Source organism: Mus caroli, chromosome 17 (genome assembly GCF_900094665.2).
Source record: "Mus caroli chromosome 17, CAROLI_EIJ_v1.1, whole genome shotgun sequence".
NCBI lineage: Eukaryota > Metazoa > Chordata > Mammalia > Rodentia > Muridae > Mus > Mus caroli.
The window spans coordinates 31243513-31260888 of record NC_034586.1 but is presented as its reverse complement, the minus strand read 5'-3'; the positions used below and the strand labels follow the sequence as shown (position 1 = coordinate 31260888).

Here is a 17376-nt window from a genome sequence, read left to right as displayed (position 1 = left end):
CCCCCCCACAAACCTACTGCTATGACATGCTGGACCCCCACTTCACATCTGCTGCCCTGACATACTGGGCCCCCACTTCATACCTGCTGCCCTGACATGCTGGACCCCCCCCCCACAAACCTACTGCCCTGACATGCTGGACACCCCCCCACACACACATAAACCTACTGCTCTGACATGCTGGACCCCCACTTCACACCTGCTGCCCTGACATGCTGGACCACCCTCAAATCATGAGCCAAAATAAACCTTCTTCCTGAAGGTGCTTTCTGTCACAAGAACAAGAAAAACTGACAAACACAAGGGCCTGTGCCTAATCCGGAACATCGGGAGTTTCCAGCTCTGCCCTTGGGGCTGTACTGACAGCGTGTACATTGTGCAGAGAGAATATTTAGATGATCTGAGGGCATGAGAGGTATATTTGGATGGGGACTTCAGAGAAGCACTAGCTCAGCCTAGGCCAGAAGTGTCAATCCCAGTCCATCAAAGCAGCTCTTTGTCCTAACGTGGAGAGCACTACAACTTGACTATTAGACACTACTCTGAGTGTGCTTGTGGAGGTGGAGTGTGCATGTGTTTACAGTCTACGGGACAGATCCGGACACATACCATGGCTAAAATTGGGGTATTTTACCCCAAACACGGATTGCCTGAGCTGCTTTAGCCACTCTCTGGCCTTTTGGTTTTTTTTTTTGTTTGTTTGTTTTCCATGAAAGAATAGTTTGGGTGGAGCAGCCTCTTCAGACCCTGGAACTTCCTGACGGCCCTTCCCCCAATGCCCATTCATCACCCATCTCAGGCTTCGCCTCACCACACTAGTTTATGGTGCCTGTTGAGCATTTTGAGTTTTTGACAAGACCCGGAAAGACCTTTGCATTTAAAGTTCAGTGTGAGGAATCCTGGGGGATCCTGGAGTGAGCTGAGTTCTGGCTCATCATCTCATCAACTTTTGACCTGAAAATGCCTACTTGCTAATAGAAAGAGTGGGAAGCCCACATAACAGGAGTGGGAAGCCCATCTCTGGGAGCCCGCAGGTCCCCGTGAAGATGAAAACAAATGGATGTGCGAAACAGGAATTGAAAGGAAATAAAACTTGAGACCTGTGATTCATGTAATTTATGTCAAATAGCCCAAAGCGTTGTTTGTGAGCTTTGAAACCTGGGGCTGAGAACATAGCAGAACAGACCAGGACATGCCCAGGCAGGCCCATCGCCTCCCTATCTCCCACCCCTCTGACCTAAGTTAAATGTTAACAGGCTGCTGATGTTTAAATGGACCAAACATGTGAAACCGCGCCAATTCCTCCCCCAGCCCCACTTCTTTTCTTAAAACCCCCTAGCTTCCAAGCCTCGTGGTCGAATCCACTGNCTCCTGTGTGAGATACGTTTCCACCCGGAGCTCCGCCATTAAAATACCTCGTGTTGTTACATCAAGGTGTTGTGTTCTATTCGTGATTCTTGGGTGTACGCCGAATCGGGAGCTGAGTGGGGGTTTCCCCACTAGGTTCTTTCACTATCTCACTTTTAGAAGTGGAACCAGCTAAGCCATGAAAACCCCACATATCCCAGCAGAAAAGTAAAGAACTTACTTGAAGTTCTCTGTGTAATTACTAAGAGAGGGAGAGAGAAAAAGAGAGAAATCTGTTTAATTTTCCTTAAGTAAAACCAACATAGAGTTATCTAATGGTTTTGCTGGCGTCTGTTAGGGGAACACTCAGCTAGGCAGTAAGGGGACTTTCAGAACGACTCTATGGACATTAGTCCCAGGTCAAATTTATATGCAGGGTTAAGTAGTGATGAGGAAGAGGCAGACTGCCCTTCAGACCCCCTTCATTCTATACTTGGGCAACTTTGGGTCACAGACTTTCGAGGGATGCCTGGGCTGGGGTTTTGTGATTCCTTGTGCTTTCTGAGGAACACTCCACACTTAACACCTGTTATTCTTTCTCCAAAAAAAAAAAAAAAAAAAAATTCTGGCTTCTGCTATTAGACTTTTGTTGACAAACGCTAGCTCATTACTTCTTTGTATCCTAGTCTGCAGATGTGTGCAGTGCAGGGAAGCTGGGCAGGAAGGGAGTAAGCGGAAAGACTCAGAGCACATCAACAGAGGTGAACAGAATCAAACCAAAGCACAGTACTTAGTACTTACATAAGGGCAAGGTGTCTGGCGGAGCTGAAAAGGGAGAGTGGCTGTGAGTGGTTGGCTCAAGTTTCTCTTGTGCTCACAACTCTAGGCTTGTATTAGGTCCCACAACTGTACTCAGGGGTAAATATTTGGCCACAGTTTCCTATCCACTTTATAGGAATTAATAATGGCTCCTTTATAGGGCTTAAACAAGACCATGCAACTAGAACATTAGTTAGTCCTTACAGGACGGGGAGGGGGTGCGTATCTGAGGCCAGGGGAGGAGACAGTTAGATGACACAGGCAAAGGGAGTGGGGGTGTGGAGGTGGGGAGGGTGGGGATGGGGAGGGTTAGGGTGGGGGTGGGATTACACATCTTGTGTGTGCAACTCACACAATCTAGAGATGGGCAGGGCATACACAGAGCTCAATAAGGAAGGAAAACAGAAAATCGAGCAGGACTTACGAGGCTGACAGGGTTGATAACAAGGCTGACAAGGCTGACAGGGCTGACAACCTGTGGGACAGAGAACCGGCTTAGCACTTCCTTCTCCCGCTGTGCTGTCTGCACAGGTGAAGGGCGATGACCCAGGCAAGGGGAGGGGGTGGGATGGGGGGATGGTAGTGGGATCACACTTCCTGTCTACACACAGGGTAGAAGTGGGCAGGGCTGGCTCGGAGAAGGAAACAAAGTAGAAAATCAAGGAGAACTCACAGCTAGGCTTCAATGGTAGCTGTTGACAACCGCTGAGTCAGAGACTGGGGTTAGCACTTACCTTTTCCCACTGTTTTGTCTGCAAAGGTGGAGCTAAGCGACATAGGCGATGGGAAGGCGCGGGGTGGGGTGGGGGATCACACATCTTGTGTGTCTGCCCACAGGGTAGAAGTGGGCAGGGTGGACTCAGAGAATAACGGAGAAAAACAGGAGAAAATCAAGCAGGACTCACAGCTAGGTTTGATTGCTAGCTGTTGACAACCTGTGAGACAGAGAATTGGCCAAGTTAGCACTTCCTTCTCCCACTGTTTTGTCTTCAGAGTGGAGGCAAGGGGAAGGGGCGGGGTGTGGTTGTGGGGGTAGAATCACGAAACATAGAAATGGACAGGGCCTGCTTACAGAGCAGTAACAGAAAAACAGGAGAAAATCAAGCAGAACTCACAGCTAGGCTTCAGTGCTGGTTGACAACCTGTGGGACAGAGATTGGCTTTAGCACTTCCTTCTCGCACTGTTTTGTCTCCTTTAGAACTCTTTCTAACCACCCTCTGGTCCTGCCTGGACTCCTGTGACAGTTAGTAGACCTGAAGGGGCCCAGTGACATCATGGCTTCTGATACAGAAGGTTAAGTCTTATATTCCCTAAACCCATCGACCTTAGGACTGTTCAGGAAAGGGAGGTTGTAGGGCCCCAGAGCTGGATTTACTGATGGAAACAGGAGTTGGTCCACTCGAGAAGAGAAAATTATTGCTTTTTATTTTTCCTTATCCATTTTCCCTTTGTTTTATGTTTACATAGTGTATGTGGTATGAGTGTATGTGTGTGTGTGTCTGTGGTATGTGTGGTGTATGTATATGTGTGTGTCTGTGGTGTGTGAGTGTGTGCGGTGTGTGTGTGTGTGTATGTCTGTGTTGTGTAGGTGTAGGGTGTGTGTGTGTCTATGTGTGGTGTGTAGACGCACATGACTGGAGGTCAGAGCTGGACTTCTGGAGTTGGCTCTCTGCTTCTTCCTGTGGTTTCAGGGTAGAGCTTACCACTCAGGCTTATGGGACAGCATGTCTAACCTGAACTAAATTTTGGATTTTAAATTGCTGAGAAATTTTCTCCTTGTTATTTATTTTATGTAAGTCAATTCTTCGATTTTTTTCCCCCATAAAATTATTTAAAAGGTCAAAAACTTATGCTGATGTAAAAGTCAGTGCCAAGGAAACAGCAGCTTTTAAGCTCTGAGATTTCCTACATGGTGAGGGAAACTCCTAGATAGTATGGTTTCCCATGGGACAGACAGACAGGCCAGGGTGTCCTCCCAGCGGCACCTTGTAAGCATCTCATCCCTTTCCTCTGTCAGTTTTTCCTTCTCTGTAATCAGTCTTCTGGTGCGACTTAGGTAAAGTTTTAGAACCCTTTCCGTGTTCGCTTTCTATGTCTGTACATCAGTCAAGTCTAGACTTTATAGTACAGTGTTAGTAACCCAGGCAGATTGTGATCATGAAGTCTCTCCCCAGTGGCCAGATAAAGACGGTTGGAGCCTAGTGTGTGGGAGATGGGGGTGGGGGGTGGGAATGGGTGTAAACTTACATATGTCCACAGGTATTACAGCTGAAAGGCAATTAGAGAAGTTGATTACAACCTTGCTTCCTTTACAGAGAGAGGCTCTGAAACAGGGTCACTTAGAGCCTAGAACCTCCTGTTCCCACTGCCCGAGTACTGGGATTACATGTCACCGCCACACCAAGCCTGCTTGTACTCTGGTCCCCCCACCCCTTGCCCCCACATTAGGGGCAGAACCTCGGGCTTCACATGCTGCCACTCCTCTCCTAGACCCTTCCTTTTACATTTTTGCCTTTTATTTTGAGACCAGGTCATATTAGTTTGCCCAGGCTTGCCTTTCCCTTAGTCTGTAGCCCAAGCTAGGTCACGAAGAAGGCAGTACTGTAGCCCTGCCTCCTAAGTAGCTAGGCTTGCAGACCAAGCCAGCAGCCACATTTTGGTTTTCTTCCTGGCTGGGTATTTACCTGGTGATACAGATATCACTACAACAAAAGGCATTTAAAATTTTTCAGAGAACTGGTGACTACTTTGTGGAATTCCAGACAGTGGAACAGCAGACGGCTCAGAAAATGGGAATGTTTAGTTCCTTTGTTGGAACACCAGGTCTGATAGGAATTGTGGGGCTCTGAGAAGGCACAGCAGGGGCAGACAATACACTGATCACTTGTGGAGATGGGGCAGCTGGAAGACAGGAATATCCTTTTTCTTTCATTCATTTTTCCCTTCTGTATAAGCCCCCAATTCAGAAGTTAGAAAACCACAGGGACACGTTTTCCTTTGTTCCTCAGTTTTCAAGTCAGTCAAGGAATAGTCTAAAGGCCTACTAATAACCCAATGGAGCCATAACAGTTCGAGGAACTGGAGAGTTCAGCTACTGGGTCCTAACATGGATGGAGAAATTTGGTTTAAGATCTTTTCAACATTCCTGGAACGGTTTGGGGGTCTGTCACAAAAAGAGGCAGTCAGACTTACCGTTGGATCCCTCAGCTGAAAAACAAAGGCATAAATTAGTGTAGAAGTCTGGTGACCCTGCCCTCAGTGGAGGGACTGGGTGCCTCCCGGGGGACACACGAGAGTGAGCCTTGTCTCCCGGGGTGGGGTTTCCCTTTGCAGTGTGGTCACCTGCTTCCATTCAGGGGTGGCATCTTCTCTAACCCATGTTGCCTTGACTCATGCATACAGCCTTCCTCCCACCCTTGTCTTCCTGCCCATCCTGACAAGTCTCTATAAACTTTAGGAGGCTTTCTCTAAAGTGTGTGTGTGTATATGTGTGTGTGTGTGTGTGTGTGTGTGTGTGTGAGAGAGAGAGAGAGAGAGAGAGAGAGAGAGAGAGAGAGAGAGAGAGAGAGAGACAAGCTCTCATGTAGCCCAGTCTGGCACTGGTGACCTATGACCCTTGATTTTCCCCTCCTCCAGCTCTCCACTACTAGGTTACAGTGTGGCAGCATGCTCATTCCTTCCTGGGAACTGGCACCAACTAGACGATGGGAAAAGTAAACGAGATGGATGTTACATTCACAAGGCAGACGAAGTGGAGGGAAAGACCCCAACCTGAGAGTCCTTACTTACGAACAGCATTCGAGAGACTTACGGGTGCAGCTTTCTGAAGGCAGAAGAACAAATGAAGAAATGTCAGCACGCATGCATGTATGCATGTGTTCGTGTGTAGGGCTGAAGCTAAAAGTCTAAATCACAGGGATGACACTATAGCTAGAAAGAGGTGCAGGGCTCCCAGCCTCTGTCAGCTCAGGGCATTGTCTGTGCTTTTGCTGGCCTGGGTAGGAAAGGGACTGTGTTGTCAGCAGCCAGGTTTCATTCATTCTCTTTCCACCCAGAATGGAAAATTCTTCAAACTGCTCTTGAGATTCATAACATCATGACCTATGTGCTCTGGCTGTCTGCGCTCCCTTCAAACCCTCTGTCCCTACCCCTGACCACCTGAGCCATCAGGCGTTCCTGCTCCCTTTGATAGGCTTGTAAATGCTTTTCATTTTAATCAACTTGCCTTAAACTTCCTTTTTCACCCACGTCTCATATAGCTAGAAGAAACAAAACTAGCAATACAATTTTCATGTATACATATATTATTTCAAATATATAATATTTCAAAAGTTTTTACACAGAGAAGACACTGATAGTAGACTTCAGGTCACTAAGGAATATTATTTTCTTTTTCTGTGAGAATTTCCAAGGCTGCAGGTGTGGGGTGGTCAAGAATATGGATGGAGGCAGCCTTGAGTCAGGGCTACAGGTGTGTGCCAATTTGTATGCCAGAAGTCAATTCATGATGACTTTAATTCATCTACAAAAAGATCATTAGGACCAGAGTTCATGGAAGGAAAAGACCCATTGTAGAGGTTACAATGGTCATGATTTTGTGGGTGCTGGCCTGCCTCCTCCAGTCTCTAGTAGGCCCTCTCTCTTGAACTGGAAAGCACTCCTGAGTCCTCTTAGAACGTCTGAATCTTTCTCTGGTGCTTGAGAAAATTCTTCTGACTACTGCAGATCATGTGTTAATATGTTTCAGAGCATATCACGATGTTAAGTGAACATTTCCTTGCTCTTTTTCTTTCATTAGTTATTTTTTTGTGTCTGAGTATCTTATCTGCGTGTAAATATATCTGGTTACTATGTGTGTATCTGGCATCTGCAGAGACCAGAAGGTGGTACTGGATCCTCTGGGGCTGGAGTTACAGTTGTGAGCTCCATGTGGGTGCTGGGAACAGAACCTGGGTCCTCTGCAAAAGCAGCAATTGCTCTTAACTGCTGAGCCATCTTTGCAGCCCCTCTCTTAATGTGTAGCTCTAGAGAATTCTTAGCAAGCACAAAGCGGGAAGCACAGCAACACATTTAAACCATCATAGTGTGGTAACAAAAACCACCAAGAGGAGCAACAGGCCAGGCCATCTGAACATTATGCAAGGGCAAGGAACACCAGAGAGAAAAACAAAACAAAACAAAACAACAAAACAAGACCCCAAACAACAATAACAATAACAACAACAAAACAACCCATAAGGGACTTACCACTGGAATCCATACATTGTACTGTAAATAGATACAAATGATTGTGATTAGACAGAAAGAAGGCAAACTGTTTTCCAAAGGAGTGTGCAGATAGCAGCCTTTCTAGGCGGCACTGACTCCAACAGTAAGCATCAATCGTCCCCATGACACCCAGCCTTTCTGTAGACTTAGCTAGAAGCAGGGCTTGCCTCCTCATTCTTGCTTTTTGTGTAGGTACTACAGGTGAGATCCTTAGGGGTAGCCTTTCCTTGCCTTCTTCCACCTATCCTATTCCATCCTATCAGGCACATGTGCATCACTCTCTTTGCCAGCCCCCTTTTATATCTGTGCCTACCCTTTAAGCTTTCCCCCAATCTGCTTGACCATTTTGTTTGCCTTGGAAACTATCCCAATGTTTGACATATCCTTACAATCATAAGTATATGATTGCATGCTGCCTAATGCTAATTTTAAGGCCGTGGGATCCCCATTTTCTAAAATATGACTAGTCTTTAAGGAGGATGGTAATGATACAGGGAAAAGCCAGGCCAACAAGCAGAATCCGTGAACAATTGGAAGCCAAAGTCCTTAGTCATAGAGAGTCACTAATAATGAACCAGGGCATTTTCACTCACCAATAGGTCCAGGAGTTTGCACTGAAAAGAAATTAGAATTGACATTAGTTTGAATGTTTTTGCTGAAGAGTGTGTGTGTGTGTGCATTTTATTGGGGGGGTGCAGAGCATGGGTGCAGTGACAGTGTTGAGACTGTGGAGAGCTAGGTCAGTCTGCAAACTATGAACAAAAGCACAGGCAGCACTCACTGTGGGGCTGCTGTGGGCATAGGGAACAGAAAGACAGAACCGTGCTTCCCCCTCTGCCAGCTTATATGAGGGACTGGGATTGAGTCAGATTTTTTTTTTTTGAGTCACTGGCTACTATGTCCCAGGGGCATAAAGGTGTAGTAGGTGAGGGCCCTGTTCATCCCTCTCCCAGCTTCTAGCTATTTGGAGGCTAATGGTTGGGTCTGCTGTCTGGATTTGATTAGCTTCAGAGTCTGAACAATGAGTCAGCGGAGCCTTCTGCTTTTAATGAAGAGTTGGCTTTCAGTTGATGCTGCTTCGGCAATCTGAAGACTGGAAACCCATCACCTCGTTCTCAGTGTTGCTTATGTAGGAAGGAGCCTTGGTGGGTACCATACATCCAGAATGGAGAACTACAGATGCCTGCTCAGAAGCTGTGGCCATGCCTCTTGTGGGATTTCTGTAGATTTGCGTACTCAGGGACTCTGAGGGATCTGCGGGGGGAATTTTCCAGGACAGTGAAGCTTCTGTTTTGTTGGTTGGACCATGGAAGGGAATATTCTGAGGTGGCTTTTGAGCTTTGCAGAGACCACAGTGAGGACAACTCTCAGGAAGGGGTTTGGCTGCTGCTGTCCTGCTGGCTGGCAGCTTTCTCCTGCTGAGGACACACTGAGTAGGCTGTATCAGATGGCATCAGATGGCTACCATAATCCTGTGAATTCAGAGTCAGGTCAAGACCCCCAGTGGCTCTGCAGACACCGCCCCCCCCTTCCCACTGTCTCACCCCATGGTGCTTATGATGGATAATGTCTGTGACTGACCCATCTGAACATGGCTTTCCAGATCCAGATCCCCTGGGCTCTGAGCAGTTAGACAAACTAGAATTTGGAGTATTTTGCAACATAATTTAGCAGTTCTGTGTGTGTATGTATGTGTGCATGTATATGTGCATGTATGTGTGGCTTACAGGTTCAGAGTTTCAGTTCACGGTCATCATGGCGAGAAGCTTGGCATCATCAAGGCAAGCATGGCTCTAGAGGAGCTGAGAGTTCTTCTACTTCTTGTTCCAAAGACAAACAACAGAAGACTGTCTTCCAGGCAGCTGGGAGGAGGGTCTCAAAGTCCATCTCCACAGTGACACATCCTCCCAGCAAGGCCACATGCCTCCTAATAGTGCCATTCCCCGGGCCATGCATATTCAAACTGCTATAGCAAGTGTGTGTGTGTGTGTGTGTGTGTGTGTGTGTGTGTTGTGCGCACACACACACGAGCACATGTGAGTGTATGCCCTTGTTCTTGTGGTAGAGCTTTAGAATATCTGCTAAGTTAATGCCAGCCAGCCACATGACCTTTACATGGGTACATGATACTCTGTTTCCTCCATTTTCCTTCGTGTCCATCCTTGTACCGCGTGTGTGCCTGTTCTATTCTTCCTGTTCTCAGCCGTGTCTGATCTCCCACCTGCTGTCTCCCTCACTCTTCTTCCCATTTCCCTTCTGTTTGTCCAGCTTTTCTTTTCTTTCTCTCTTTAGCTGCCATCTTCCTTCTCCTTTACTTTGTGGTTGCTTTTAAGCTTTCTCTTCTGTTAGGCCTGTTCTTTCTCCAGTTCAGCAAGTTCTGTAACCTGCTTGTGACGCCCAGCAACGGTAGCAGAAGGACTAAGAGTCTTCTTTATTAAGGTCAGCTGTGAGGCCTATGCTATCTTCACTACAGTCAGCATCTTGAGGTCCAGGGAGATAATATAAACGGCAAAGAGATGTTACAGAGTTAGCCATCCATGGCGTGGTTGTGAAATTCAAAACAAAGCTTAATTTTTGCTTGTAAGACTATAAAATGGTGAGCAAAAAAAAAAAAAAAAGTTTATGTGTGTCTAGGACTCAGTTCATAAAGCTATAAGATGGGCAACTTTTTCTTGGCACCCAGACACTCCTTGTAGTATTTCTGTGGAAAAATGTAAATCCGGGAAGTCACAGTTACCATGGAAGTTGGCAACAATAGAAGCTGACTGTCCTGGAGAAAAGTCATCTGAGAACTTGGAAGTCAAAAGAAGCTTGGTGTTTCCATCACTTACAGGATGAACAAAATTCGTGGAAGCCATGAGGGTTTCGGGGCTCTATTGAAAGTCTTTGTTGTGTGCTGGCTCCGTAGGGCTGGATAAGGACCAGTGGGTCAGGAAGAGGCAGCCCATAGGCTGATTTTTTTCACTTTGGGTTCCACTGTCATAGTTAATATCCTTTTACTGTGGAGCCTGGTTTACTGCTACCCTGGGGAGCTCTGGAAAACGATGATCAAGCAGTGGGAGTAGTCTGTCTTTGGGTCTATGGGTACAGATGATTGGCATGAAAATGAACAGCTACCCTAAGTCTCTTGAGGGTCAAGAGGTGCAACGGAGACGCAGGTGACTTACGGAAGGTTTTTTGAGTCAGTTCTGGAAAGAAACAGAACAGAAGTTAGCAGGTGTCCTGGGCTCTGACTGCCCTCATCTATGTGCCTCCTCAGCTGGGGTCTGAACTTCGAGCCTAATGGAGGCTATAGCAAGCTTGTTCCCTTGCTATGAGTACTCGAACAAGCTCAGGCAGGGAAAAGCCCTTTGCCCAACAGTCCCCCTGGGATGTGGGTGCCCAAGGTTTAACTTAAACCCTTGCAAAGGACTAGACAAACCCTCCCTGCTGGAACTCTTTTCCCCTCCCACTGTCCTCCCTCACACTCTTGTGTGGCACGATGTTGGTGAGCCCCTTGTTGGTTCTATGGGGGTTCTGCCTCTACTTTGTCAGTTTTCACAACCCAGAGGTGACCCACTGACATGCCAAGTGGAGGAGAAACAAAAAGGCGAAGAAAATGACACAATGAGACCTTTGAGACTCCACCATGAAGAGCAGGAGAATACCTGTTAGTTGCCACAGAAAAAGCATGAGCTCTACAGTTTAGAAGGGACAATAAACTTACTGATAGGTCCTGTAGCTCCGGCTAGAGAGATGGGGAGAGAGATCATTATGCTTAATTGATGTGAAGGTAATATCTAATAACTGAATACCCATCCTTCAACATTGTGCATGGAAATGCTAGGAAAACCCAGGGTGGCTTGTATTGCTAGTCATAGGCAGCCCTCCAATTGCACAACACTGGGAACATGTAAAACTGGAGGCTTCTTTTCATTCTGTGACCTTAGACAATCAAGAAAGACGATGTGGGGTTTGTAATGCATATATTTCTCTTCTTGTGTTTCCTGAGAGATTTATGGTTTGAGAAATATAATTTCCTTTTCTGAGGGGTGACTATACTGCCCCCCAGTGTTCTTTTATTAAGTCAGCTTATGGGATAGGTCACTGCATGGCATGCATGGCCTCTTTGGAAACTGTAAGGAGGTATGTCCACTCACACCTCTGCAGGTTTGCTATGCACAGGGCTAGAGTGGAGGACAAATACTCACGAATAGGTGCCGAGAACTGCACTGTAATGGGAACAAGAGTGTATCAATGTGGTTGACAGTTGCAGAATCTGCTTGCCACCAATATTCACCAAAGAAATCACAAAGCAACTCAATGGGGGTGAGGGTGGGGTAGCGCTAATACAAAGATGGCAGCTATCTCAGAGAGAGCAGAGACTTCCCATCAGAGCAAGTTATCGAGGACCCACCCATCTTAACAAATAAGTATTTAATAAAAATATAAAATGACAATAAAATAAAGATGTAAGAACTACTTGACGTTCCCTTGTCTTTTCTTCTTTTTAAAGTTATTTGTTTTATGCATGAGTATACTGTCACTGTCTTCAGACACACATCAGATCCCATTATAGATGGTTGTGAGCCACCATGTGGTTGCTGGGAATTGAATTTAGGACCTCTGGAAGAGCTCTTAACTGCTGAGCCATCTCTCCAGCCAGACGTTCCCTTTTCTTAAACTCAGTGATATTTCATGACACCTTGTCTTAGGTCTTGGATATCAGGAAGTGCTCTAAACTTTTAATGTGATCAGGAAACATGCATGGAAAATCCTTCCAGACAAGAGTTGGGGCAGGTGGGGTACAAAGAGGGTAGGATCCCAGATCTCATAGAAGGACAAAGAGGTTAAAAAAAGAACTCACTTATAGGTCCAATGGTTCCAGCTAAAATATTGGAAAAATAAACCAAAATCAGTTAGTTCTCTAGCAGAGGTAAACAGTTTGCATCAAAATTCTTTTTGGGAAATTCCAAAACCAAAGCCAACAGTGCCGTTTTCACTCCGATGGGCAGCACGAGCTGGGGTCAGCCCCCTCCCGGGGAGAGTAAGTGCGCTGTCAACATACCTATCGCCTTCCTGTTAGCTGGCCATCTCCAACTGTTTAGCTAGAGTCTATGGCCTCATCTTCTGAAGGAGACATTGGAATTCCTATCTTTGTGATGAGTTAGATCCTTGTTCACCAGAGTAACCTGGCTTGCCATGGTGGTATGAGACAGACTGAAGCTATTCTAGGCAGGGATTGTGGGTGAAGGAATCCAGAGCCTAGACTCCCGTGCTCAGCAAAATAGCATTCTCCTTGTGCAGGGTGTGACTCATGAGCCCTGACTCTGACATTCTTTTTCCTCTTGCCTTCAGGATTAACCTATTCTAGGTATGAACAGCCTCAGAAATCTGAGCAGACACTTTAACAAATCCACTAAGCCCCAAGGAGGTTCACTTTTCTTGTTAGTCACATGCTGTTGTGTGGAGACTCCACAGGGATGGAGAAGCTGACTCAGTTGGGGTCAACCGTGTTCTGCTTTTATTTCCTTTCTAAGTGCAGAAGATTCAGATCCTATAACATGATGAAACTCAAGTTTTAATGTATGTGTAAATCACCCAGTGACCTTGACAAACACTGGGTCTGATTAGTAGGCCAGGGGTGGGCACCAGGCTGAGGTTCGGTATCTCCATCAGAATCTAAGGTGATTCCCCCCTGGGGCTACAGGGGACTGATCAAATGTCCTATCAGCTGTCCTCATGTCTCCTGCTCTGCATCACATAGCTCCTGACAGATGATTGTTACAATGCCACCTGCAATGGTCTCCAGGCCCTTCTTCTAGACTTGTGCTCACATGCACACACCACACCACACCACACCACACCACACCACACCACACCACACACACCACACCACACCACACTCTTCACTCCTCCCACAAACCATCACTGATGGTGTAGGGACCCTTCATCTATAGGCTGGTGCTCTCTGAATGCCATGGAGCCCTCTCTCCATTGCTGAGGAGGACACCATGTTAGTCTTCTCCCTCGAGTGTCACCGGAGCTTCAAGAAGAGAGACAGTTCTACGTTTTGCTAGTCTGTCTGTCCCTGACAAGTCTCCCTTTGCAGCTGGTACTGCAGGTTTGGGAGGGGTTCTGTCTCACAGGGGTGCCCAGTATGTCAAGAGCAGGGAAGGAAGGGGAAGAGTGGGCAGTGGTCACAGGAGGAAATAGAGGTGCCAGGGCAGTAAATGTCAAAGCTGTTCTGTGTAGTGAGGCAAAGCTACTGAGGATCAAATGCAGAGAGGAACTTACAGATGTCTCCAGCGTTGCCGGCTAAAACAGAAACACAAAACCTTAAGTTTGGAATGAGCATGACTCAGGGCATTTTTTTTTTTTTTTGTTTTTTTTTTTTTTTTTTTTTTGTGGGGAGGGCGGGCGGGGAGTCCTCCATGTGGGAGGATTCTGGGAAGTCAGTGCATTTCCTTGGTTGTTTAAGAGGCTGAGGTCACCCTCTAAGGTTATTAACCTAGACTGTTTTGTATGACGTGCTTCACCTGGCCCCAGGATTGTCCTCATGCTTTTAACTGAGTGAACTTGGGCTTTTGTTAGCAGACTCTTCACTGGGTTGCATAAAGCGGTGGAACTGTTACTTAAAGGAACTTGAAAGGAGGGCAATTTCCACACTGGGAGGGACAGGAAGAGTCAAAGAGCTTCCTCTGTCTTAGTGTGTCTCCTTACCGCCCTTCATAAGCCCCCCCAGAGCAGGCATTGCATAGCAGACCCAGGAATAGAGTTAGAGTTTGGGGAAACGTACTCAGAGGTTCGGATAAGGACTTGGTGCTTCTTGTTCTACCTGTAATAGAAATCAAGAACATTCCTGAAAACCACAACTGGTTGAGATACAGAAATCAACTGTATTTTAGGTGCTCACCCCCAATTAATACATCTACAGTCCAACATGTGAGGCTTAGAAAACATCTCTGAAAAGGGGCGGAAAGCCTCTGTCAGGGCTGGAGGATCAAGACAGCTAGCTGCTGAGAGACAGTTTCTTCAAAAGAGAGGACATGGTGTGGGACTGGTAGATCCCATTACTGGTAGTAATGAGTATGGTCAAAATAAACTATATACAATTCTCTAAAGGTTCATGAAAATACTACAAAAAGGAAAGAACTGTGAGCTTACAGTTTAGACCATAGAGGGCTGGTGATTCTGTCCCCTCCTCCCAGATATGGCTCAGAGTCTTGAGGTTATAGACCTAAGTGTCACCTCCTCGGTCTTCATGCTTCCCTACTTCTTATCCTTCTAGCTGTTTGAAATCTTTCAAGTTTATTGTTGTGATTACTTAGGTAACTGGTTTAAGCTCTCAGGAGAGACTTGCCTATGTTCATACAACTAAGGAGTGGGATGCAGCTCCAGGCAGCTTGACAACAGTCCTCCATACATCAGAAAGACGTCAGTCAACACTCAGGCATGAGTTAAAAGTGTCTGTGAGCAGAAACTCCCCTGGGGCGGTTGTAGCTAGACAGGGCTGTGGTCAAAGGAAGACTCTCTTGTGGTAGTAGAATGTAAAGATACAGAAGGGAAGTGACTGCTGAGGAGCTGAGGAATGTGTGGCCAAAGGCATGAGTTTGCTTAGGTCGGCACTGCCTTGCAGAGAAATGTTCTGAAGGTATGAGGCAGCTCTCCAGAATCATGAGCTATGAGCCCTATCACCCTGGCTTATTGGAGAACAGGTAACAAAGGGGGTGGTCCTCTGCCTAGTATGGGAACTCAATGACATAACATTGTGAAAATAGAAGAAAAACTCACTTGGCGGTTCTTGAGCAATAGCTGAAGAAGGGTACAAAAAAAATCAAGTTAATGTGGATAGTGGTTCACACATTGCACCTTCACCCCCGAATCTACCAGGAGAATCTCCCAGGATACACTAGGCCTTCAATTGCCCAGTAGGCACAGCACCATCTCTCTGCCTGGTCAGGACTAAGTTCTTAAGAACATAGGTTTGGGATTCCCTTCCCGAGGGTACCACAGTTAGGGGAATACTTATTGCGACAGTGTCTTGACACTACCTTGCTTTGATAGCTGAACAGCCCTCTCATTTGGTGATCACAGAACAGGAGAGGAGAAGTGATTGCTGGGTCCTTACAGTATTGTATGGTAGCTCTATAGTTAATAACATATATTTAATGATATAAGATTGTGAAAATAGAAAAAACTCACTTTGTGGTCCTTGGTTTATAGCTGAAGAAGAGTAGAAAAAAGAAAAAAATTTGAGTTAGTGTAGACAGTGGTTGTGATGGCTTGTATATGATTGGCCCAGAGAGTGCCACTATTAGGAAGTGTGGCCTTGTTGGAGTAGGTATGTCACTGTGAGTGTGGGCTTTAAGACTCTAGTCCTAACTCTCTGGAAGCCAGTATTCTCCTAGCAGCCTTCAGATGAAGATGTAGAACTCTCAGCTCCTCCTGCACCATGTCTGCCTGGATGCTGTCATGTTCCTGCCTTGATGGTAATGGACTGAACCTCTGAACCTATAAGCCAGCCCCAGTTAAATGTTGTCCTTATAAGAGTTGTCTTGGGGAAAAAAAAAGTTGTCTTGGTCATGGTATCTGTTCACAGCAGTAAAACCCTAATTAAGTGGTTCACACACTGCACCTACATCCCCAGAATCTTCTCAGAAGCTACACCTGAAGGCTTTCCATTGTCCAGGAGGCACAGTGCCATCTCTCTACCTGGTCCCTTTGCGACCCTGCCTCTCCTGCTCTTACCCCTCCCATCAACAACAGCTATTGGTCTTGCTGACTGCCATCTTAAAGGGCTTACTCATTAGGCTCAAAAGCTGTGTATTCCTGTGCATGAGCCTGTTCTCCAATAAGCCAGGGTGATAGGGCTCATAGCTCATGATTCTGGAGAGCTGCCTCATACCTTCAGTGTGTGTGTGTGTGTGTGTGTGTGTGTGTATGTGTGTATGTGTGTGTGTGTGTGTGTATGTGTGTATGTGTGTGTGTGTGTGTGTGTGTGTGTGTAAACAAGAAGTCCAGAGAGAATCAATTCCCAAACAATGCCAGTTGCAGCACACAGAGCCGGAGCACCATGTTTCATTGCTGCCAGCCTGACTTGGAGGCGTCTTTGGGAGAGTTGGTGCTGTCAGTCACACAGAACTTTTCACTCCCCCACAGACACATGACACTAAGTCGCTCATGCTGCATCCCCTGTTCTCATTGAATTCCCTCACCTCCTATATTTTTCTGCCCTTGTTATGCAGATTTGGAAATCTATGTGTTTCCTGACATGATATTTGACTAAGACTTAAGTAAGGACAAAGAGTATTGGGGTGTCTGTTTATAGTGAACCAAGAAATGTGGAACTTGAGTTTCTGCAAAGCTTCTGGAGGAGGTATGACGGTTCAGGGATGTGGCCTTGTGATGACCAAGGGGCTGACTATTGGCAGAGCAGAAGAAAAGTGAAGCGACTTACCAGGATTGGATCTGCTCAGTCCTGAAATTAAAAACAAAAAACAAAAAAAACAAAAAAACAAAACCAGAGTGAGTGTCTCACTGACTGACAGAGTGCTCAGACTCTGTGAACGTTGCCTTGAAGCAAGGCTGTAGGAAAGAGTCGCAACCCATTTTCTGACAGTGGTTGTGGGGAGTGTGGTGAGCTGGTATCTCTGGACCACCCTCCAGGTATAGCCCTAGGCACTAGTGTGTTTCCTGAGGAACACTGGCAGTACTGAGAAGGACTAGAATCCACAGAGTAAAGATCAGACATTTTGAAAAAGAACAAAATAGAGCAAACAAATACAGAAAATAATTCTTTGTTCACATGGGTGAACAGAGAATGAACTCGGTCAAAGGGTTAGTGAAGCCTGGGGAAGTTCTGCAGGGACTACCAATTCACTGTGAGGCTAGTCTTACCTCAACTTGAAATAAGCTAGAGTTATCTGAAAGATGGTAACCAAATCTGAGAAAATGCTTCC

The 17376-nt window shown here is 46.3% G+C and overlaps 1 protein-coding gene across 23 annotated transcripts in view; it reads right to left on the bottom strand.

The window, feature by feature from the left end:
* Tsbp1 (testis expressed basic protein 1) overlaps positions 1-17376 on the bottom strand; it is a 62256-nt gene that overhangs the window by 9964 nt on the left and 34916 nt on the right. For 11 of the 23 annotated variants that reach the window (XM_021149814.1, XM_021149820.1, XM_021149822.1 and 8 more), the window contains 19 exons: positions 16875-16895; positions 15620-15640; positions 15209-15229; positions 14214-14252; positions 13712-13732; positions 12282-12302; positions 11626-11646; positions 11142-11162; positions 10603-10623; positions 8029-8049; positions 7415-7435; positions 5979-5990; positions 5360-5374; positions 4415-4435; positions 3282-3308; positions 3072-3101; positions 2591-2641; positions 2149-2172; positions 1589-1609 (listed from right to left, as the gene is read on the bottom strand). In XM_021149814.1, the coding sequence (XP_021005473.1) occupies positions 1589-1609; positions 2149-2172; positions 2591-2641; positions 3072-3101; positions 3282-3308; positions 4415-4435; positions 5360-5374; positions 5979-5990; positions 7415-7435; positions 8029-8049; positions 10603-10623; positions 11142-11162; positions 11626-11646; positions 12282-12302; positions 13712-13732; positions 14214-14252; positions 15209-15229; positions 15620-15640; positions 16875-16895 (450 nt within the window). The remainder of the gene's footprint in view (positions 1-1588; positions 1610-2148; positions 2173-2590; positions 2642-3071; positions 3102-3281; positions 3309-4414; positions 4436-5359; positions 5375-5978; positions 5991-7414; positions 7436-8028; positions 8050-10602; positions 10624-11141; positions 11163-11625; positions 11647-12281; positions 12303-13711; positions 13733-14213; positions 14253-15208; positions 15230-15619; positions 15641-16874; positions 16896-17376) is intronic. The other 12 variants (XM_021149821.1, XM_021149826.1, XM_021149828.1 and 9 more) reach the window with 5 other exon arrangements.